The sequence below is a fragment of the Leopardus geoffroyi genome, chromosome D3 (assembly GCF_018350155.1).
Source record: "Leopardus geoffroyi isolate Oge1 chromosome D3, O.geoffroyi_Oge1_pat1.0, whole genome shotgun sequence".
In the NCBI taxonomy this organism is placed as follows: domain Eukaryota; kingdom Metazoa; phylum Chordata; class Mammalia; order Carnivora; family Felidae; genus Leopardus; species Leopardus geoffroyi.
The window spans coordinates 13,165,689-13,190,583 of NC_059339.1; the positions used below are offsets into that span (position 1 = coordinate 13,165,689).

The 24,895-nt window shown below is 37.0% G+C and overlaps 1 protein-coding gene across 2 annotated transcripts in view; it reads right to left on the reverse strand.

Annotated features, from left to right (window-relative positions):
- Positions 1-24,895, reverse strand: part of MED13L (mediator complex subunit 13L) — a 306,791-nt gene that overhangs the window by 146,302 nt on the left and 135,594 nt on the right. For both annotated transcript variants that reach the window (XM_045456871.1, XM_045456869.1), the window contains exon 3: positions 1,033-1,117. In XM_045456871.1, the coding sequence (XP_045312827.1) occupies positions 1,033-1,117 (85 nt within the window). The remainder of the gene's footprint in view (positions 1-1,032; positions 1,118-24,895) is intronic.

Here is a 24,895-nt window from a genome sequence, read left to right on the forward strand (position 1 = left end):
AAAATTAAAAAAAAAAAAAAAAGTAGAAGGAATGGTGGCATTTGAATTAACACTACAGCTGTAACAGTACTAACCAATTTAGACAACAGAAGATAAAACACAAGACCAAACGTGATAACAGGATAAGTACACAATCTCATTGTATGTGGCCACAAATTACTTATTACAAAATTAACAATGATCGCAGTTAACAAGTACTTACTAATACACAGTGTAGAAATGTGATGGAACACCACCTCAAACAAGTTGATCAACAATGTTAATACCACTGGCCTTTAAATCACAGACCTCCTGCTTTGATATACTGGGGATATGACATCATGTCTACACTATCACTACAAAATGCATAACCTAAATATAATCATGAAGAAACTATCTCAAATTGAGGGACATTATATAAAATATATGACCTGACCTCATTCAAAATGTCAATGTCAAGAAAGAAAAAGGACGGCTAAGGAACACTTCTAGGTTTGAAGAGACAGGAAAACTAAAATGTATGATCATGGATTGGATCTTGGGGGAAGGCGGCTTAAGATATCAAGGACCTAACAGGGACAGTGATAAAGTTACATATTAAATAATGGCATTTTATCAATGTTAGATTTCCTCATTTTCATAGTTGTACAGTGCTCACATGTGAGGATATCCCTCGTCTTTAGGAAATGTACACATAAACACTTAGAGGTTAAAGAAAGAACAATTTCAAGTGTACATGTGACTATCGAGTGGTTCGGAAAATAAATTTAAAATACACACACACATTAGGAGTAAGAGAGCAAGCAATCGCACGAACTATAAAGCAAACTGGATAAAGAAAAACCAACTAAAGGATATATGAAGTTCTTTGTGCTATTCCTGGAACTTCTCTAAAGTTGCAAGTATATCAACATGAAAGAAATGAGATTTATATAATTTTATCTTTATAAAACTGCATACAAAAGCATTTTGAGACCTAACAGGAAAACCTACGAATATACAGCATTACACTTGGGTGTCTCAAAACAACTGTGATGCTGTTCCTTCTCTCACCTTTCTAACAGATTGTGGATCGCTTTGAAGAGCAGTGTCCGACATTCATAGGAAAGGCCATTTTCCCAGAGTCCTTCTTCCACAACTGAAAAAAGCAAAACAAAACAAAAAATTGAACCAGTAAGTAGGACATCCAAATAAAAATAAACTTTTAAGACATTTTGCTAAAGCAAAGTTAATGAATTCATTTAGATGATCTCAAACTGAAACAGAGAAAGGAACTTAAACGCTTGCCAAAAGTCATAAAATACCTATGTACAGGAGGAAATAACATGTTTCAATTTTAAAGTCTTTGGAATGTAAGCATAGTACAACTCCTCTCCGGTAAAGGTCATTCCAACCCAATTTTTCGAAATTTGAAATCATTCAAAGCATTCAAATCGTTCTAATTTCTTTAAAAATTTTTTTCTTTCTTTAACTGTTCTAAAGGCAGTCTCTTAATAGGATTTTAAAGACATGACTTTAGGAAAAATGCCAGGAAATTAAATCTTAATATAAGATCAAATTTATTTCCTAAACTCATAATTTCATTAATGTCGGACATTTGGGGAAGTATCATATTTGCCTTTGAAATATATTATAACACTAAGCCCCAAGTAACTCTAACACCAAGAGAATCCAACAGACTAACAATGCCCCATGCATTCCTAACATTCTTTTCATATATAAAAGGATATAAAACGCCCTAGAGAAGACAGTTAATTTCCTTTTAAATTATATTAGTTCAGTTCAAGATAGCAAAAAATTGGAAGGATGGAAACCACATTTGCAGAAGAAAATTCTCTCTCTTACTTGTTATCTTGACAAAAGCACTCACCAGAGAAGATTCTGACAGAGAATTAAAACACACGCTAAGTCCACATGCATTTGTAATGCTTTTACCAAGAGACATCTCGAAATCCATCTCTATATTCTCCAATCACACAGAATTAGAAAAAGTATATTTACATTCATGGGGCTCATTGATAGCACTTTTTTTAAATTATAAAACTGGGTTTGTTTGGGGTTTTTTTTGGTACGTCAGGTTTTTATTTTCCTATGTGGCTAACCATGATTTACCAAAATTTCCCAAAGCCACCTCTGTCAGAAACATTTTATTATTTATCACAAGAGAAACGGAAATAAAGTACAGCAAATAAACAAATGTTCCACTAGCAACAGACTACTTCTGGTCAGGACAAAACAACCAACAGCTTTCTACGATCCTCTGAAAGTGGATTCTTTATAGATCTGTGTTCTCACACATCTATCTTCTAGGTAGAGCTTTTCCTGGGTGAGAAAGAGAGCTAACATTTCAATAAAATGAACAACACATATTAATTTGCTTTTCCTTCCTTATGTGTCTCATTGATTCTAAGACACCATCAATTTTTTTTAATGTTTTTGAGAGAGAAAGACAGTGCAAGCAGGGGCGAGGCAGAGAGAGAGGGAGTCACAAAATCTGAAGTAGGCGCCAGGCTCCCAGCTATCAGCACAGAGCTCCACGCGGGGCTCAGACCCACGAACTGAGAGATAATGACCTGAACCTAAGTCGGACACTTAACTGTCTGAGCCACCCAGACACCCCAACACCATCAATTTTCAGATGCACCATTATTTTATATCGCTAAAGGTGGTGGGGTAAGCTCCTAATTAAACTATAACATGGCTCTAATCACTTAGGATTCTTAATTTGCAATTATTTAAAGTGCTCCTTTAGATTTACTGACATGTTTTTTTTTCAATATCATTACTGTACATACATAAAACGGATAATATAAGCTGAAGAGAAAAGAAAAAAGGTTAGAAATTCCTAAAACTTGGGGCGCCTGAGTAGCTCAGTCGGTTGAGTGTCCAACTCTTGATTGCCACTGAGGTCATGATCTCAAAGTTCGTGGGATTGAGCCCCATGTTGGGCTTCGTGCTTACAGCATGGGGCCTGCTTGGAGTATTTTCTTTTTCTCTTTCTTTCTGTCTCTCTCTCCCTCTCTCAAAATAAGTAAACTTTTAAAAAAAATTCCTAAAACTTCATCAGCATTCAAAATGTAACTCTTCTGAATCACATTTTCAATCAGTAACTAATGTCAGTTAGTGTTTTCTATATAATAGTCTTTTGCGTCATAAAGAGTGCTGGTGATGTAGCATTTGTGAAAGAGTTGCATCTTTTTTCCAAGATTTTCTTCCAAGTTGGTGACAGCTATTCTGTATGTTGTTAAAAAAAAGTTAATCAAAATCTTCAAATACACTTTAACAGGCCCCGTAAATTCTTAAACCAATTATCAACATTGTGTCATCTGTTTCAACCACCTTGCTTTCTTTTTGTTTTTCTTGATATACTTTAAAGATAAGAACATACTTTGGTATACAACAAATCAGAACCTAAGCAAGGTCTATAAATTGCCTTTCATGTTATATCTCTTAATTCTCCTTATCTATAACAGCTCATCTCCTTTGAACATGCATTAACTCACTGAAAAAAAACAGGTATCATATAGAATACTTCATATTCTATCTATTCTTATTGCCACCTCATGATACCATTTTTTAATGTTGATGCTACTTGGACCTTAACAGAAGATGCTAAAGTTTTCAAACAACCATAACTCTCTATTTCTTCCTCAAATAGTCCTGAAATATTTTAACTGAAACATTTAAGTGTTTAAGTGTTTAAATGTTATGTCATGCAAGGTGGAATACTAAACAAGTTTGAGCAATGCCAACTACACCACAATGGTAAGATACCATTATAATTTTATTGTGATTTCAACAATTTTAATTTTTTTTTTAACATTTATTTATTTTTGAGACAGAGAGAGACAGAGCATGAATAGGGGAGGGGCAGAGAGAGAGGGAGACACAGAATCCGAAACAGGCTACAGGCTCTGAGCTGTCAGCACAGAGCCTGACGCGGGGCTCGAACCCACGGACTGTGAGATCATGACCTGAGCCGAAGTCGGATGCTTAACCGACTGAGCCACCCAGGCGCCCCTGATTTCAACAATTTTAAAACAGACTATAGAGCTGATTTTTTTCCTTTGAAAAAATTCTTAAAAGAACAATTACAGAAGACCTACAATTAACATCATACTTAATGTTAAAAGACTGAATATTTTCCCCCTAATATCAAGAACAAGGCAAGGATGTCTGCCGTCACCACTCTTTTTCCAGCTTTAGAGGAGGTGTCAGCCAATATGATAAGGCAAGAAAAAAAAATACCAATCATACTAATTCAAATAGAAGAAGTAAATATCTCTATTCATAGATGACATGACTGTTTGAAAATCCCACAGAATCAGCAACAACAACAACAACAAATAGTTACTAGATCTAAAACTGAATTTAGTTAGTTCACAGTATACTAGGGTCAACAGAAATTTTAAAAATCCTATTTCTATATACTTTAATGAATAAGAAATTACATTTTTAAAATTTTTTTTTCAACGTTTTATTTATTTTTTTTGGGACAGAGAGAGACACAGCATGAACGGGGGAGGGGCAGAGAGAGAGGGAGACACAGAATCGGAAACAGGCTCCAGGCTCTGAGCCATCAGCCCAGAGCCCGACACGGGGCTCGAACTCACGGACCGTGAGATCGTGACCTGGCTGAAGTCGGACGCTTAACCGACTGCGCCACCCAGGCGCCCCAAGAAATTACATTTTTAATTATCACTTACAATAGCACCCAAACCCACGAAACTCTTGGATATAAAACTTACAAATTATGTGCAAGAATTATACACTAAAAACTACGATACTGATAAAAGAAATCAAAAAGACATAAATAAATGCAAAGGTATACATTGATCATGGACTGAAAAAGTTACTATTGTTATCAATATTAGATCTAGAGAGTCAACTAAACAAATCTAGAGAGTCAACTCGGTTCTAATCAAAAATCTCTGCAGGACTTTTTACACAAGGAGATGCCAAGTCTACATATTTCTATGACAAAGCAAAGGAACTAGAATCACTAAAATAATATGGTAAAAGAAAAATATAGTTGGGAGACTTACACCACCTGATTTCTAGATTTACTAAAAAACTAGAAGTGACAACATAGCATAGTACTAGAGAAAAGTCAGATATATAGATCAACAGAATAAAGAGTCCAGAAATAGACCCGCAAATATACTGTCAATTAATTTCCAAAAAAGATGCAAAGGCAATTCAGTGGAGAAAGGACAGTCTTTTCAACAAATGGTGCTGAAATAAATGAATATCCTTATGCAAAACAAAACAAAACAAAACAAAAGCTTCAAACTCTACCTCACACCACTTAGAAAAATTCAACGCGGTGCTGAGGTGGCTCAGTAGGTTAAGTATCTGACTTCGACTCAGAGCTTGGAGCCTGCTTTGGATTGTGTGTCTCCCTCTCTCTCTGCCCCTCCCCTGCTTATGCTTGCTCTCTCTCTCTCTCTCTCAAAAATAAACATTTTTTGGGGCGCCTGGGTGGCGCAGTCGGTTAAGCGTCCGACTTCAGCCAGGTCACGATCTCGCGGTCCGTGAGTTCGAGCCCCGCGTCGGGCTCTGGGCTGATGGCTCAGGGCCTGGAGCCTGTTTCCGATTCTGTGTCTCCCTCTCTCTCTGCCCCTCCCCCATTCATGCTCTGTCTCTCTCTGTCCCAAAAATAAATAAACGTTGAAAAAAAAAAAAAAAAGAAAAGAAAAATAAACATTTTTTAAAAAGTTAAAAATAAAACAAATTTTAGAAAAAGAAAAATTAACCCAATATTGCAAAACCTAAAATTATAAAATTTCAAAAACATAGGAGAAACTTTATATAAGCTTAGGTTAGCAAAGATTTCTTAGATATGACACCAAAAGCATGGTCCATAAAGCAAAACTGTTAACCAGGACTTCATCAAAATGAAGACCCCCTACTCTTCAAAACACATGTAAAAGTTATGTTAAGCTACAGAAAAGACAAGCCACAAATGAGGGATAAGCAGTCACAAATCATGTATCAGACAAGAACTTGTATTTACAATATGCTCTTCTGTTTTAAAACTATCAAAACTCAACACTAAGGGAGGGGAAAAAAAAGTTTAATGGACAATAGATCTGAACAGAGCTTCACCGAAAAAGGTATATAAATGGCAAATAAAAACATGAAAAGGTGCTTGAAACATCACCAGTTATTAAGGAGATGAAAATTAAAATCACAATAAAATATCATCCATCAGAACGGCTTAAAAGAAAAACTGAGTACTACGTGCTAGCAAGCATACACAGTAACTGTAATGCTCATCTACTGCTGAAAGGAATGCAAACATAGTACAGCCACATTGGAAAAGCTGACTTTGGCAATATTTTCTGAAGTGAAACACATATTTGCCATGCAGACCAGCAATACCCATCGTAGGGGTGTGTGTGTGTGTGTGTGTGTGCGCGCGCGCGCGCGCGTGCACACACACACACCCATACATATATACGTTTATATATATATATTTTTTTTCAAGCAGAGTAAGAACTGTGTCCACATGAAAAACTGTAGCAAATGTTTATATGTGTCTTCCCCCCCCACCCCAAAATAATGTCAGGAACTGGAAACCACCCAAAAGTCCCTCCACTGGAAAGAACAAAGAGTAGATACTCCACACACTGGGATACTATTCAAAAATAAAAAGAACTGTTGCTACACTCAAAACATGGACGAATGTCATTATACAAAGTGAAAAAGGCCATCATAATAAAAGCCACATGCTTTATGATTCATTCACATGGCATTCTTGCAAAGGCAAATTTAAGGTAATGCAAACTGCTCAGTGGATTCCCATTCCCATCGTTGGAATGGGAGTGGCTGATAACAAAGGGACATGGGAAATTTAGGAGATCATGGAACTATTTTACATCTTGATTCCGGTGGTGGTTACATAACTGTGTACATTTGGAAAAACATGCAGAGCTATACAATCTTTTACTGCTCTACATAAACTCATTTTACTGTTGAGCAAGCCTTCTGAACCTAAGCTATTACGAATATACTTCCATTACTTTTTATATTTTTAATGTGGAAGATGAGAACAGGGTGTGAATCAGAAGGACTCCTACTCTGCTCAGTCGGTTAAATGTCCAACTCTTGATTTGGGCTCAGGTCATGATCCCACAACTCATGAGAACGAGCCCAGCAATGGGTTCCGAGCTGACAGCAAGGAGTTGGAGCTTGCTTGGGATTCTCTCTCTTCCTCTCTCTCTGCCATTCCCATGCTCAAATTCTCTCTCTCTCTCTCTCTCTCACAAAAATAAATAAATATTAACACACACACACACACACACACACACACACACACAAAACCATTTCACCCACAAGAGACCACAGACCAAAGTGGTCCATCCACACAATACAATACAAATTATATTATGTACTTCGTATTAAATACTGCAAATAATACAAAGAGAACAAAAATATGTCTCTAAAACGTTTCTCTAAAAATTTTTAAACACTGGGGCTCCTGGGTGGCTCAGTCAGTTGGACGTCCGACTTTGGCTCAGGTCATGATCTCGCAGCTCATGGGCTCAAGCCCCATGGTGGGCTGTGTGCTGACAACTTGGAGCCTGGAGCCTGCTTCAGATTCTGTGTCTCCCTCTCTCTCTGCCCCTCCCCTGCTCATGCTCTCTTTCCCTCTGTGTCTCTGTGTCTCTCTCTCTGAGAAATAAACATTAAATTTTTTTTAAAAATTTTTAAATACTGAAAACTTTCAAAAATACCTTTACCAATATTACTTTTTATACGGTAATTCTCATATCTTACTTTGTATTATATAAATATGTATTACATAAATTAATACAAAGTTTAGGCACCAATTTAACAGAACACAGAGAAGAAAGCAGTAACACAAAGAAACACAAATCATACTATATTAAGCTCTTGTTTAAAGAAAGTATACTAAAACTTAAGAAGCGACAGGAAATTATGGGGTGCACTGCTGGCTCAGTCAGAGCATGTGACTCTTAATCTCAGGGTTGTGAGTCCAAGTGCCACATTGAGCATGGAACCTACTTAAAGAAACAACAGAAAATTATAGATTATCCTATAATTTACCAGGAAATTTTAAAATATAAGTCACTAAAGGTAATTAAAAAGGGCTCAGTGTTTGGACTTCATACGAACATCAAAGTTTCATCTTACATACTAAAGATTCGAGAGCAGTCAATAATTTATTGGAAGCCAACAACTGTAATCAAAGATTACCCCTCTAGTAAATGATATCGATGTTAGGCTATACATATAAAGACAGTGCATTATTTTGCTAGTAGTATTTTAATTTACTGTTTAGATACAGCAAATATACTTGTGGAAAGGAACAGAAGTCAGACCAAACTTTCTCTTCTACTTCATATACAGAATCTCCAGAAACATAAGATCAACGTAGGTTTCAATGAATCTCCAAAATGCCAACATAAGTTAAATCTAGAATATCATTTTTGGAATCTAATAGATATTTGGCCAACACACACTGGCCCATAGTTCTTGGGTGTGTTATGCCTCAAGCACCAGGCTAGAAATTAGGAATGCGCTCCATAAGCTAATACAGACTTTGAAAATCACTGTAAGGCAACAACTACTTTGAATTCGTTGTAGTACAGCTATCACATATTAAAAAGTCTTTTATTTTTAAATAACAAGATAAATAACTTACAGTCAAGGCTTTACTATTTGCCAAGCTTTGAATCAAGCACTATATGTAAATGGGTGGCAGAAAGAACATTTTCACCACATCATGAGACAGAGTAAAGAGCAATGTGGCATTCACTTTAGCCACTTAGTATCTGACTTCTTCTTATCACTTGGAATTGTCTGTTTCGTAAGTCAGAGGTCAAATATAGTCACCCCTCCAAGGAGCTGAAACAGATTCTCTCCTCTTTTCATCTCCTGCAATATGGACAAGGATACAGGTGCTAAAGTCCACTAGACGCTCACACACCACACCTTCAACTCTGGATCTAGTGACACCGAAGAAAGACAGAGAGTTCTTTCCCTTCTCTTTCTCTCTCTCTCTTTCTTTCTTTAAAGATTTTATTTTTAAGTGATCTCTACACCCAACGTGGGGCTTGAACTCACAATCCTGAGATCAAGAGTCTCCCACTCTACAGACTGAGCCAACCAGGCTCCCCTACACAGAGAGATCTTTCTGTCAGCACTAGAACTAGAAGGTGTAAGATCAAGTTTCTGGTGCTAAAGTAGCAGAGCTACTGCAGCATCTAGTGCTCAATGATGACATTGATAACATTCTCATCAAATCAATTCTGCAGCACCGAGCCTAAGACTGACACATAGTTCTGTGAACATTCAATATTCTGTTATCAACTCCTTTTCCTAGTTTGCAACAAAGAATTCTGACCAATACAGCTTATTCTAATCTACATTTTATAATAAGAAAACTAAGGCTAAAAAATCTTGTTTTTTCAGTTCATTTATTTTTAAGAGAGAGCGAGAGTGACAGAGAGCAAGTGGGGGAGGGGCAGAGAGAGCGGGAAACACAGAATCCAGGCTCCGGGCTCTGAGCTGTCAGCACAGAGCCTGACGTGGGTCTCGAACTCACAAGCCGCGAGATCATGACCTGAGTGGAAGTCGGACGCTTAACCGTCTGAGCCACCCAGGTGCCACAAGGCTTAAAAATCTTAAAATTTGCCCAAGGTCACACGACTAATAAATTCAAGAATCTAGAGTCAAATGTATTAACAAGCTAACATAATGGGGCGCCTAGGTGGCTCAGTCAGTTAAGAGTCCGACTTCGGCTCAGGTGGTTCTCGTGGTTCTTGAGTTCGAGCCCCACGTCAGGCTCGGTGCTGACAGCTCAGAGCCTGGAGCCTGCTTTGGATTCTGTGTCTTCCTGTCTCTCTGTCCCACCCTTATTTGTGCTATATCTCTCAAAAATAAATAAACATAAAAAAAAAAAAAGGAAGCTAACAGGATCAAGTGTATTTTATATCTACTTTTATAAACAGGAAATATACAAATTATCCCATTAATTAAACTCCACAAGGATAAGCAATTTATTTGCATAGCTGCAGTGACTATGACATATCAGATATTCATAAACATGTGCTCAGTTGACCTAGTATCATATGAGCACATACCTTTCAAATTTCATTGGATTTAGCTTCAATCTGAAATCTCCTTATACTGAGTTAAGAGGATTAGTGGCAAAGATAGGATTCAAGTCCCAGTTTGGGGACTAACACCCATGCTCTTTCCACTATACCACACTTCTCCATAGGGTTAGAAATTTTTTAAATTTCAGGAATAGAATTTAGTGTTTCATTACTTACATATAACACCTAGTGCTCATCCCAACAAGTGTCCTCCTGAATGCCCCTGACCCCTTTAGCCCTTCCCCCGCCCAACACCCCACGAGCAACCCTCAGTTTGTTCTCTGCATTTAAGAGTCTCTTATGGTTTGTCCTGCTCTCTTTTTATATTATTTTTGCTTCCCTTCTCTTATGTTTCATATGTTTTGTATCTTAAATTCCACATATGAGTGAAATCATACGATATTTGTCTTTCTCTGACTTATTTCGCCTAGCATAATACACTCTAGTTCCATCCATGTTGTTGCAAATGGCAAGATTTCATCCCTTTTCATCACCGAGTAATATTCCGTGGAAGATATACACCACACCTTCTTTATCCATTCATCAGTCGATGGACATTTGGGCTCTTTCCATACTTTGGCTATTGCCGATAGTGCTGCTATAAACACTGGGTTGCATGTGCCCCTTTGAATCAGCACTCCTGTATCCTTTGGCTAAATCCCTAGTAGTGCAATTGGTGGGTTGTGGAGCAGTTCTATTTTTAATTTTTTGAGGAACCTCCATACTGTTTTCCAGACTGGCTGCACTACTTTGCATTCCCCCAGCAACGCAAAAGGGTTGTTCCCCTTTCTCCGCATCCTGGCCAACATCTGTTGTTGCCTGAGTCATTAATGTTAGCGATTCTGACAGGTGTGAGGCGGTATCTCATTGTGGTTTTGATTTGTGTTTCTCTAATGAGTGATGCTGAGCATCTTTTCATGTGTCTGTTAGCTATCTGGATATCTTCTCTGGAAAAGTGTCTAATCGTGTCTTTTGCCCATTTCTTCACTGGATTGCTTTTTGGGTGTTGAGTTTGATAACTTCTTTGTAGATTTTGGATACTCTTTATCAGATACGTCACTTGAAAATATCTTTTCCCATTCCATCAGCTGCCTTTCAGTTTTGCTGATTGTTTCCTTCGCTGTGCAGAAGCTTTTTATCTTGATGAGGTCCCAAGAGTTCATTTTTGCTTTTGTTTCTCTTGACTCTGGAGATGTGTTAAGAAGTCGTTGCGGCTTAAGGTCAAAGATGCTGTTGCCAGTTTTCTCTTCCACAATTTCGATGGCTTCCTGTCTTGCATTTAGGCCTTTCTTCCATTTTGAGTTTATTTTTGTGTGTGGTGTAAGAAAGTGGTCCAGGTTCATTCTTCTGCATGTCACTGTCCAGTATTCCCAACACCATTTGCTTTATCAAAGATTAGTTGGCCATACATTTGTGGGTCCACTTCTGGGTTCTCGGTTTTGTTCTGTTGATCTGTGTGTCTGTTCTTGTGTCAGCACCATACCGTCTTCATGATTACAGCTTGAAGCCCAGAATTGTGATGCCTCCAGGTTTGGTTTTCCTTTTCAGGATTGCTATGGCTATTTGGCCGGGGTCTTTTCTGGTCCCATACACATTTTAGGATTGTTGTTCTAGCTCTGAATGCTGGTGTTATTTTGATAGGGATTGCATTGAATGTGGAGATTGCTTTGGGTAGCGTCGACACTTTAACAGTATTTGTTCTTCTAGTCCATGAGCATGGAATGTTTTTCCATTTGTGTGTGTGTGTCTTCTTCAATTTCTTTCATAAGCTTTCTATGGTTTTCAGTGTATAGAGTTTTCACATCTCTGGTTAGGTTTATTCCTAGGTTTCTGGTGCAATTGTGAGTGGGATCGATTCCTTGATTTCTATTTCTGCTGCTTCATTATTGGTGAATAGAACTGCAACCAATTTCTGTGCATTGATTTTATATCCTGCTACTTTGCTGAATTCATGTACCAGCTCTAGCAGGTTTTTGGTGGAGTCTTTTGGGTTTTCCACACAGAGTATCACATAATCTGCAAAGAGTCCCCTCTTCTTAATACTGGCTACAAAGGCAAACTTTGACACTGAAGTAAAATTTCCCTTTGGATCCATAATTTGCATCTTAAACTAATGTGTTCTTGCATAGTTGCAAGTAATTTTTTCAACAGTTAAACAAAACTGAAATTGTTTCTGCAATCTATTCATACAGCTCCATGATAAAATCAGAGAAAATCACATTTTAGCGTTTTAAACTAGTTTTTTTTTTTTTCCCTGAGATACCTTCTTCTCAAGGTGAAATTTAAACTAACATTCCATTTGCTTGATATTTAGATTCTTCAGAAAGTACTGAGTGGGGCCGTGGGAGGGGGAGAGAGGCCAAACACTAGTTAGTCTAAATTAAGTTTCCATAAATGACAGAAGATGCATTCACTACCTCATTCTCTCCCTTCCAAGGTGGGCTAGGAAGAAAAGTACCCACCAAGAAATCTATAGAAAGCCTTCGGGTGTTGGGCCCCATCTTTATGAAACCTACAGTCTCCCCAGGGTATCCTGTCTCCATCTTTACAATAAAAAAAAGCTGTTCTAATTCTTTTGAACTTTCCAGTTTACATTTAAATGCTTATTAATTCTTTCAGAACATAAAGTAGTGGGGTGCCTGGGTGGCTCAGTCCCATAAGCGGTTAAGCGTCCCACCCTTGATTTCAGCTCAGGTCGTGATCTCAAGGTTCCTGGGATGGAGCCTGGCACTGACCTGGCCTCACTGACAGCACAGAGACTGACTGTGATCCTGTCTCTCCTGTCTCTGCCCCTCCCCCACCAGCAAGGGCAAGCTCACTCTCGCTCTCTCTCAATAATAAATGAACATTCAAAAACATATTTAAAAAGACTCTCTCTAGAGTATTTATAAATCTTCTTACATGTAATGGAAGAATTTTTCTAAAACTTTGTTACTCTCAGAAAAGCAAGCACCAGAAGACCTAAAATGCGTATACGAGAAATGAGTGGCGAGATTCAACCAAAACAATGAATTCCTAAATTAAAACATTCCCCTGTTGTTTTGCGGTCTATTATAGCCAAGCTAAAACTGAAAAAGAAAACTAAGTAGTACAGCAGCTGCCTGTCTACAAAGAAAAACTATTTTGGCACTAAAGTTATCACACTTAAGTTGTAAATGCTATAATCAGGATTTGTTGAAACTGCTGTTTTTCAACATTTTTTAATACAGTAATCCTGATAATCAAATATTTAAACTGTGAAAGTACTATATGTTTTTCTTTGAGCAGGAAACAGTGTTTTAGAAAGGAAAATTTAAATAGTAATCATTATGACTTAGTGCCCAAATAATTTTTCAAAACCCTCACAAATTGTAATATAACTTCTTTCAACTTTGAGAAACATGGCTCCTTGCAGAATTAATAAGCCTCTCTGAAAGAAAAACCATATAAAGGGTTCAGGAAAAAAGTCAATATGGCAAAATATCAAAGCAGCATATACTTCAATGATTTTGTGTTTCCCAGCAGAGATCTTGGAAAGATACCCCTTCCAATTCGACAAATGAAACTGACATACTTTACTTGAAGGGGAAAAAGTGGGAGGAGGGAGACTGGAATCGGGTAGGGAGGAGCATAAAGATTGTGAAACCTTGAAGAAATTCAAGCTCATGCTTTTAGAATTTAGGTCACCCTGCCTTACACAGTTTAAAAGTAGAATTACTTTCAAAGAATACATATTTCCTCTGAGCTATGATACATATTTCCTTTTAATGTATCATATTGCAGCAACAGCTGAAATGAACGTCTAGACATCAAAAACACTTCTTACTCCCACCTACTGCTTTTTTACCTCAGGCATCAAAACTAATGAAACCTATTATCCAGAACATTGAGTTCAGTAACCACATTGGCCACTGCAAATATTGGAGGGGGGAGGGGCACTTTCAGGGATGGCACTCCTTATTCAGCCATTAAAATTACTGAAAATCAAATTTTGTTCCAAACTCCAGAAATACAAACAGATTAAAGCAAGTCACATGAAACAAGAAGATGACTTCCCAGTTAGATTTCAGTAACAAACTGCTAAAGATAGCACAGCTCTGAATGCGGGATTTATAATTTGCCCACTGCCTTTGTTTTCAATCTTTATCTGCTATTTATAAAGCATACTAGTTTTTTTAAACTGCTTTATTTCTTCACTGCTTTAAATTGTTACATCTCCCAAGAATTACACTAAGCAGAAATCATAATGAAAAATTTATCAATTTAATTTTATGGGTTGCATCAAATGAAATGCTTTAAAGCGAAATAAAGAGAGAATTCTGAAGTATCTGCTTTCTGAAGATTGACTTACAAAAAATTTGAGTAACAAAGCAACACAATGCTACATTAATTCTGAAATATAGCATTATACCCATAAAAAATCCAATTATATACAACACAATTGATCACAGTTCTGCTGCCATCGACTGCCTTGTAAAATCCATATTTAAAGTCATTAATAACTAAATGGACGTATTACTTATATCAAATTCAACCTACTTAGAGCTCTAATTTCCCTGAATTGCTCGTGGGTGTAGAATATTTGGTATCACTTAACAAATCTATATTGAAATGGATTTTAACTTTCCCAAAGTCAATTTAATCAACTAAATAAGACTTAGAGACAGAAGATACATATCAAAATGTTCCGTCTGTTCTGACCTATTTGTAACTTTAAATGATTACAAATATTGGTAATATGCATAAGACAGATGTACAGTTGTGACTCAAAATTTTTTTCTAAGTTTTTAAAATCTGAGTATAACTGACACACAATGTTACATTAGTTTCAAGTGTACAACATAGTGACTCAATTTCTCTGTGTCATGCTATGTTCACCACAAGTGTAGCTACCATCTGTGATTCAAAATTTTAATAGTATAATGTTTTACTAAGGAATCTCTAACAGCATGAGTTCTCTGCCAGTTGCAGGATAACCAGAATTTTAATGATGGCTTCTACACAGCATTGTAGCAGTTGAGACATGACCCAAGTTAGCATTTCAATGGATCACAGGACTCCATGTAAAGCTACTAAACTTTAAATTGAAGGAGACCATAAAACTAAATTTCTAGATAAATTGAACAAAACCTTCAAAAGACAATTGCTACAGAAAACAGTCAGGCTGCAATGTTTCTTTAATAGCTACACAGTGGGGAAAAAAAAAATCTTGCACAATGGCTGTTACTGACTCCTGAGAACCAACTTGCCCCCATTTGCTACTCCTTTCAGAGATTTTTTTTTAAATAATTATTATTTTTACCCTTTAAAGCTACTAATATGCTCTTAATTTTGTTATATGATACACATAAACAAAGGCCTAGAAGGACAGCCACCAAAATCAAGTTATGTTTGGTTGCTGGATTATCTTCTTTACCAGTTTATGTTTGAAATAGGTTTTTTGAAATAAAGCTACTATTATTTATTAAACAGCGACATGTTTTTAAAAAAGCTATCTGCACATGCTCACAAATTACAAGAAAGATTAACATTCTTAGAACAGAATCACCACTAGATAAAATTAAATTCTGAGAAAGAAATCTAGAAATGCACTCCATTTATATTCAAATCATTAATACTACAAAATAAACACTTTATAAACTTACACACACACACACACACACACACACACGCACACACACATTACTACTAAAATTCTGACAGGGCAAGTCCCTAAATTGCCTTTTACACTAAAGCTCAAACAGTTGTCTGTCACCGCTATTACAGTGAGTAATCCTTGCAGCTGTAACTGTTTGAAATGCAGCTGTCTGGTTGGCTTTCTCTCCCCACCCCCACTCATCCAGTATTTCTGTTCTTGCTACAATAATCTTAAAGAGCATTTTACAGGAGGCTTAGCCCTGGCTGAGGGCACTCTTCGGCGTGACCGAGAGAACATGGAAACACGATTCATTAGACACGCCTGGAGTGATAACAATGGTGCTGCTTCTTGCTGCCTTTCATTTCGTACATCAGGCTGAGACTAATGCATTCTCGTTACACAACAAGCACATTTATAGACAGGAAAAAACTGTAATCACCTTTGATTAAGAGACAGCATATTTTTCCTATATGAGCCGCCAGCCATACTGACATAGTAATTATTTTTTAACTGACAGGTTAAAATAGCAAATGTAGCAAAAATAACATCTGCCCAAAAAGAGAGAGAGAAAGAAGGGGGGTGGAGGGGAGGTGACTACTATGAATACTTGGCACACAAAGGTCTCTCTAGCCCAGGCTCCACGCCATGTCCTTGAGACCCGACGGGCACTTCGGCTTGTACCGAAGCTAGACCATGTATGGCAAATAGAACAGACCCTCACCAAGCAACCTCATTCTACATACCCAGTTCTTTGGAGGCAAAAATCACAGAATTTTTTTGGTCATTTTAATTGTAATCATTACTGACCCACCATCTTTCCATTTCTTTCACCATAGGACTACAAATTTAACAACAGTAGTGATCCTCTCCTCTTTTCCGTGATCTCATTACCTTTACTACAAAATAATTCATTCTCTTGACTTTTTCCATTATGCAGTTTTAATGCAAAATAACTTGTCTCCCTTTACATAAAGTGCTAGGCCAAAACAAAAAGCCTGTTTTCTGTTTTTAGTGGAACAGTTAAAAAGGAAGAAAAACACAAAATGTATTTCTTATTAAAAACAGGAATGCAGAATTATTTATACCTTTTTATCATTTTCCCAACTCATCAATCACTGCACCTGGCAAAGGTTTGAACTGTAGTTATACAAGTCTTAATGTAAACTGAAAAAAGTCAGCAGCCACATTATACTGAAACATGTAAAGTTAATTTACTTATGGGGCTTTGAAAAGTGAACCACTTCTCCACACACCCATACAATTTCAGTCTTCACTCACAATTGTGAGTTCATGCATATGTGTTACTGGGCTATTATTTATGGGGAATTAGGTAGCTAACAGAAGAAATATGTATTAGCCAGGAATTGAAAGATTACAATTATACCAAGTTACCAGAAAGGATTTTCCCAAGGCTAGTGGACTCTGAATAATTTTTTTTTTAATGGGTTAGTCTCTGTCTTAAGCTTTCTGTAACACTACTCTATCTTACACTTAACAATGTGCTACAGGGGCGCCTGGGTGGCTCAGCCGGTGAAGCGTCCAACTTCAGCTCAGGTCATGATCTCACAGTCCAGGGATTCGAGCCCCGCATCGGGCTCTGTGCTGGCAGCTCGGAGCCTGGAGCCTGCTTCAGATTCTGTGCCTCCCCCTCTCTCTCTCTGCCCCTCCCATGCTCATACTCTCTCTGTGTCTCTCAAAAATAAATAAATGTTAACAAATAAAAAAAAAAAAAAAGAATGTGCTACAAAACTAGCAAAGCAATCTGTATGTGTGAAAATTTGTAACAGTAAAGAAAAAAATAAGCAAATAGAAAAAGTTAAGTGTAGTTCATGAAGTTTTGAGAACTAAAATCGCTTTTTAAAGAAAGTTACACAGCATAAAGAACTTTTGTAAAAGAGCAAAATGAGCACTGTTTAGCCGCTGGGTTTTAAAGTGTTCTGTCCTGTGCTACCACACTGGCTAGAGACTAGGAAACCTGCAGCCTATCTTTAACGTGTGTGTAAGTGGCCACTGAGCTCTGCTGTGCATTTAAACACTATGCTGTGTTTGGAAAAGAAGTCTGACATGTACCACATTATGTTAGAATCACACAAGTTTAAAATTTTTATCATCTGGAATAAAATAAGTTACTACAGAGGATAACATCTGTACCATTTCCACTCTGTAGTGTCAAGTCTCCTTTGTCATGACTCCCCCAAAATGAATCAAATCATTTCTATGAGTGTTCCAACTGTCTTCTGTTTGCAAGATACAAAATTAATCATCAGTATCAAACATGTTGCCAAAAAAATTTTTATTTAAAAAAATTCAGTTTAATTGAATTCTCAGTAATCAGAACATTTCATATTAACAAACGACTTGGTTTATGTATGAATTGCCATTATATTAACCAGGTTCTTAAGAAGAATCTTAAAAGCAAAATGTATAATTAATTCTCCCCTCAAGTCTTCAAAATTAATTTATGCTTTTTTAATTCAAAACAACCTATTGGAAAGCAATAAAACCTTCTCAAAACTTTAAATTGAAACATATCCAGGAAAAAGCTGCCTTTATCCAAAACTTTTAACAAGCTAGGCAGTTTCCAACTCATAAGCAAAAAATGTATAAATGACCTCAATATTCCAACATGGCCAACATTTTTACTTTATGTAGGTGTTTCAACATTACAAGATTCCTTTGCAATAAGACGATGTAGTTAAAAAATCTGCAAGTGCTTTGGGAAATGAAGATCGGTCATTTGCACAGTGGTGTGAATGAGTTCAATCCTATTTTGTTTCTAAACTCGGCCAGAATGGCATTTTGACTGGAGGGTGAAGTGACCCAGTAATTTTGGATAGAGCACAATCTAGGGCAGGAAAGGGCTGAGGAGGTTCAACACCACGCCCAGCAGTGGTTTTCTCCCTGCAGTCCTAGGAGACCATATCCTAACAGAAGAGTCCCAGCAAGTCTCTGGCGCTTTCTATCTCTACATGTCAGTGAGTAGCGCTGCAGTTTTCATCTACTGTAAATAATGAAGTTCTACAGAGGCTTCGTTTGAAAACATGAATAAACACAATCAGTTTGCAAACAAGACAGAACTTGCAAATCACTGGGACAAAGAAGGAGAAAGAGAACCAGAAACCCAGGGTCTCTCTGCGAACACTTCCCTGGCTCTGCTGATTCTTTCATAGTTAACCCCTACTTTCTTTGAGATTCTCTCCAGCTCTCAATCTTCAGAATTCTAACGAGGTGAGGTGTACCAGAATGTAGGAAAGCCTTCCAAGAGAGATTGTGAAAACTTCAAATGGTTACAGAGTCAATGCCTAGCCAATCTACTCTTTCTCATCACAAAGCCCAGAACCCAAATCAACGCTAGAGTTTAAACACTGCAGGTGAAATCACCTTGGTTAGCCTTAGAATTTACCCACCAACTGGAGCAGGGTTTGTCACGGGTGAGGTATGTATTTTCCTAATAATTAACTTATAAATGGTCTTTTGGAACACATGATATTAATACTTACTTTGTCAACTGGCGTTTGCCCATGTTGAGTGAGACTCCTTTCCACAATTTAAAAACCAGCTATTAAAAAGTATAACAATTAAAAGCTACTTTAATTAGCATTTGCCACTTAAGGGAAAAGGAGAATGATTTGACAGTAAAGGAGTAACTCAAGAAGCCTCTGTGGTGCCTGTAACATTTCTTGGGAGCTGTACATTAGATGTTTGTCATAAAATAATTCATTTATTTTATATGCAATTCTCTACTACTGCTCACAAATTTAAAGCCTGTTTTCAACTATGCTTCAAAAACAAAACTATATACAGAATGATAGGAGGCTAAAAGTTCAATCTGCACACCATCATGACAACTTTTTCCCCCAGGATCACAACTTTTTAGATGCATATTCAAAAATCTTGTAATGGAATAAACAAAAATTGTAATTCCTGTAAATTTTCATCCAACTTTTGATGCTACATTAAAGTGATTGTAGTATATTTGATGCTAAATATAAGTACCTAAATATAGCCTTAAAATAACAATGAATACCCAAAAATATGCATATTTTCAAAGACAATATTACCCCTATCAATGACTTAGCAATTCAAATGTTTATAAGATAATAGAGAAATAGCCTTAAGATAAAATGCAGTAAACATGAAACAGATGTTGTTGGGACAGAAGGTATACATACTCATACCCAGTAAAGTACAGATAGCACAGCTGAGTTTCTTTTACACTCCAGCTTCTTCAAGAAGCAAAAGCTTATTAACAGCTCTCCCTGCTTTCACTCCAAGCACTCCGAGATCACTCTCCATGAGAGAATCAAAGAGATCTTTTCAAAACTTCCAACTGGCCATAGCATTCTTCTGCTGAAAAGCCCACTCCAATGGGTTCAGGGGGCAGGAAAACCTATTTAAGGTCCTCCCACGGCCTGCTGCAAGGTCCCGCCTGATCTCATCTCCAGGAATCTCTTGCATCTCCTACTGGTTTTCCAGTTTCAACAGCACCGGCCCTCTGTCTCTTTCTCCAACAAAGTTGAGCTCAAGGTCGTTACCCTTACCTTCCCCTGTGTCTATGTGGCTGGCATAGTCTCGGGTCTTAACTCAAGGGTCATCTCCTGCCAGCAGCTTTCCCTAACCACTCCTGTATCTGAAGTACCCCTTTCCCAGCCACTCACTTTCTCATCAACTGCTCTGTAGTACATGCAGTACTCTTCATTTACCTACTGCCAGTCTCTTCATTCACACACACAAGACTGCCACCTCCATGTGCAGAAGGGCAATGTCAATACCGCACAGAACCTTCCACAAAAAAAAACCACTGTGACCTCAAGAAAAACATTCAAAGTGGAGCAAAAGGGAACCTACTACCCAAAGACAACTTAATGTTACTCAACTTTGCAGACAACTGAACATTATACATGACAAGGCAGCATGTTATGGTGGGAGTCTAAGGATTCTGACACTATATAAAACACCCAAACAGACACTCCTATAAAAGGCTTAGCTTTTTTCCTGTCTGTGAGTTAAGGAACACTGTACACATTCTCAGAGTTGTGATTTTATTGTTTCCATGGAAACCAAACAGGGTCATAATTAAAGCACAGAAACATTTCTATAGAAACATGTATAAATGAAAGATGTGATGAGAGTAAGATCTTATTTGAACCTATAATAATTAGCAAAATTACAATGACTAATGAGAAGGATTCTTCTTGAGGGCAAAATCAAGAAAATTATATTAAATTAAAACGCTTTACAATAATGACAATAAACTATCACAGTTTAAAGCAGTTACTATCATGAAGTGAGCCTCCTGCCAGTTTTGTGTGTTAAAATCAGGCAGTTCTAAATTATAAAACTTCTAATAAGCAACATTTAGAAATAGAATCATTAACTCTTTGTCTTTTCTAGACATAATTGATTCTAGTTATCAACTCTATAGGTTATTACTGTTATTACTGATGAGGCCTCTTTCACTAAAAATTCACAAGGTCCTCTTATTTCTAATGACTACCCATCATGTTCATCAAACTTGGAGTAACAAAATAAAGTTACATAACAATGGAGTGACATTAAATTGTTAAATTTGCATTATACATTGATGTAAGTGTATGTATAATAAATGTGTTACCTGTTCCTTTCTACTGGGTAAAATGGAACCAAAAGTCACTGTGTAGTTATCTGAAGCCACATCTAGGAAGGCCCAGGAGAACCTTTTATTTTCCCATGGGGGTGGGGAGAGAACAATGCCAAAAACATTTTGTAGAAAACTACCGTAGAATAGTTTCTGTGTATGTGTTAGCAATTTCATATGATTTTTTCCCCGTGAATTTTCAACTATCTCTGGTTTATTCACGGACATCAAATTTTTGTGATTCTTTCTCAAAATCTTTAAAACTGAATTTGTTTTTCAATCAAGTTAAACATATGAAAATAGCTAATAAATTCTCTATTTGAGAGACAATATTTAAAAGATGTATTTTATCTATTTGAGGAGAACCCAAATATTATACTCTGAGTTAGGTTACTAACAATCCCAGTTTCAGCAGAAATGTTTAAAGATGAAGGTGAATAGAGAAGAAACTGAAACACAATGGCTCTTTTAAAGTGACTAGACAACTATTCACTATTCATATTCGTTTTGTACCCTTCAATCTGGAAAAGGCAAGGCCCCTTCTAATTTTCAATTAGGCATACGCTGTCCTGTTTAATTTTTTCTCTAACCACTTTGCCCTTTTGAAGGCGAACTTAAATTAAGTCAAAGACATATAATATACAGACAGTAATCTGGAAGTGGATTTTTGCCACCCCAAACCAGACATTATACCTTGCCAAGGGAGAAGGTCTATATAAATAAGGCTATTCACAAGATAGAAAGCATCAGCACATGCCCATTTACCTCCGGGGTAGTCACCAAAACTAGAAAGCACCATTAAGCATAGCATCAATGCATTTGTCTAAAAGATCTCTCAGGCTAGAAATGATCTTGGTATCATAAACATCTATGATTTTCCAAGAAACAAACAGGTTTATTAAACTCACAAGACACTGCCTACACATTTCTTATTAACTATGAAAATCACAACCTCCTCCTTTGAAGGTGATCATACTTATATATGTTTAAGAAAAAAAAATTCTTGGCCACAGTGGAATAACATAAGAAAATGTTTTATGCTTGCTTTACTTCAGTTCAGGTTAAGAACAACTGTTTTTAAAATAAAACTCTCGAGATTGTGCAGTTTCAATTCTCCACTGCTCATTTTCTATGATGATCTGATCAAGAATTTCCCTGGGGAAAAAGAGAAATGATATTCTGAAACCTCATTCTGAGAGAAGTAAATCTTTGATAACATGTCCAGTTTTTTCTGAAAATGTTAATGAGAAGGCAATGATATCATAAACTGAAAGTCAGTTTTAGAAATGAGCAAGTCAAGCTCATCAAAAGGCCAGAAAGGACTTTCTGGAAAGAATGATAAGCATCTTGGAATCTCACTACTTCTCTCACACACTGAGCTCCAATCTGCAGCCGCTTCCCTCTGAGCCAATGCACTTGATGGGTGTGATAACAGATGGATCATTGTATCTGCCAACTTCCTGTGATGTACTGTATGGAGACTGATAATTTAGTGACTACACAAGTCCTACAACAGACAATGCAAGCAATCCTGGCATTCAGTAAGTAGCTGCATGCAGTCCTTTGACAGTCTGTAGGTGTTGAATATATGTGGATTATTGTACAATGTACGCTCTCTGCAAGTATCTATACCACTTTCAAAAAAAGAAAAATTAAAAGCTGGGCAAGCAAAGAACTAAATAGAAAAACAGGAAAGAAAATATACAGCTTATCTTTAAGATGGCATTTTTTTTTTTACTTAAAAACACATGAAAAATATATATTGCTTAAAAGTCTTGCGACAATTTCATGACCAGGTTAACTAGAAATAATCCTGTATGTAGCCATTATGGGCTTGGCTTTTAAACTGCACAACCTAGGCAATATTGAGATTTTGGGTGAAATAATTCGTTGTTGTAAGGAAGCTGTCTTGTGCATAAAAGGATGTTTAGTAGCATCCCTTGCCTCTACCCAATTAGATGCCAAAAGCACCCTACCTTCAGTGGTGACGGCCAAAAAAATGTATCCAAACACTGCCAAATGTCTCATGGGGGGCAAGATCCCCATCCCCATCCCCCTCTCCCACACCCCTAGTTGAGAATCACTGATGAGGACAGTCTAGAATTGTACTCTCCCAATTTATAATGTTTACTTTGGCGGAAAGGGGAAGACTATAAGGAAAATGGAATTTTTACTTAAGAAAATTATACACAAAATAATCATAGATAATCTATTAGTGTGGACAATAAGCATATATTACTAAAAAGAGGAACCGCCATCTAAAGATTCAGTGAATGAATCGTTCACCAGGTTGCATAGGAAGCTGGAAAGGCAACTTCCGTTAACAAACATAAGTAGTATGCTTAATTGGTGCTGCAAGTCAGAAAAAACATCATAGCTTTGCTACAATACTGTGTACAAATGAGACCGAGGATACTTCCTTCACAAATCCTCATCAAATAAACTCTGCATTATGCTGGGCACTGATTTACAGAACTGTCAACTTTAACAGATGCTCAGAGATGAAACTCTCCAGGTTTTAGGTTCTGGTTTTAAAAAAAAAAAAAAAAAAAAAAAACCTTTATATTTATACATGTGCTTATAAGTGTGTATGCCTGTACTCAAAATAGCAATGCAATCACATTTTAGAAATCTCAGTAACAAATTAATTATGGCCATGTTATTTTACTTGCCCTTCTCTGGCCCATGCCAAATTTACTCAAGTTATTGGCCATTTCTGCAGCAACTCTAATGTAATACTACGCTCTAAGTCTAAAGCACAAGATCTCTTTTAAGAAATTGTTTTAGGACACTCTACATATTAGCACTTATAATAAATGTCCTATAATCAAATACGGTATGCTATTTGTACATGGAAGTGTGGTTTTCTTCATTTCTCTCTTCCTGGTTTTTTTTTTTTTTTTTTTTTTTTTTGTGATTTCAACACTTGCCAACCCTGAGTTACAAGGTGGGTTAAAGAGAGAGGAGGAAAAAACAGACTAACTGGGGGGAATGAACTCAATAGTACGTGCCACAGTTACAATTCTTTGACTAGGAAAAATTAAAACTAGAAGTTGTTGGAAACCATGAGTAAATTTAATTTACTCAAGACAATAATACGGGCATAAAGAGAAGAATCTTTGGTAACTGGAAAGAAGGAACATGAGAGAAGGGGCAAAATTGCCCAACTAGTTGAGGCCATTAGCACTATTGAACAAAACCAGAACCAATTTCTAGCAGACCCCACAGTTTTTATTCTTATTAGACTTCTCTCTCTTCTTTACCACATGAGCAGCCTTTATGTTCAAATTCCCAAGGACCATCCAAAAAACCTAGCACTTTATCCTGCAATACTCACCCTGTCAGTCAGAAAATGTCAAAGTCTAATCCTGGCCTTCCCTCTCATGCCTGCAGGACTCCTAATGTAAAGGCTCAATCTAAATAATAGTAGAAATAGAAACTTCTAACAATCTGAAAACTGCCTATGTGTGGAGAAGAGCCAGATAGAGCGTGACTGTAAGTCAAGCTGGTACTACAACTCATACTCTGCTCAAAAACTGATCTTAACAGGCTCAG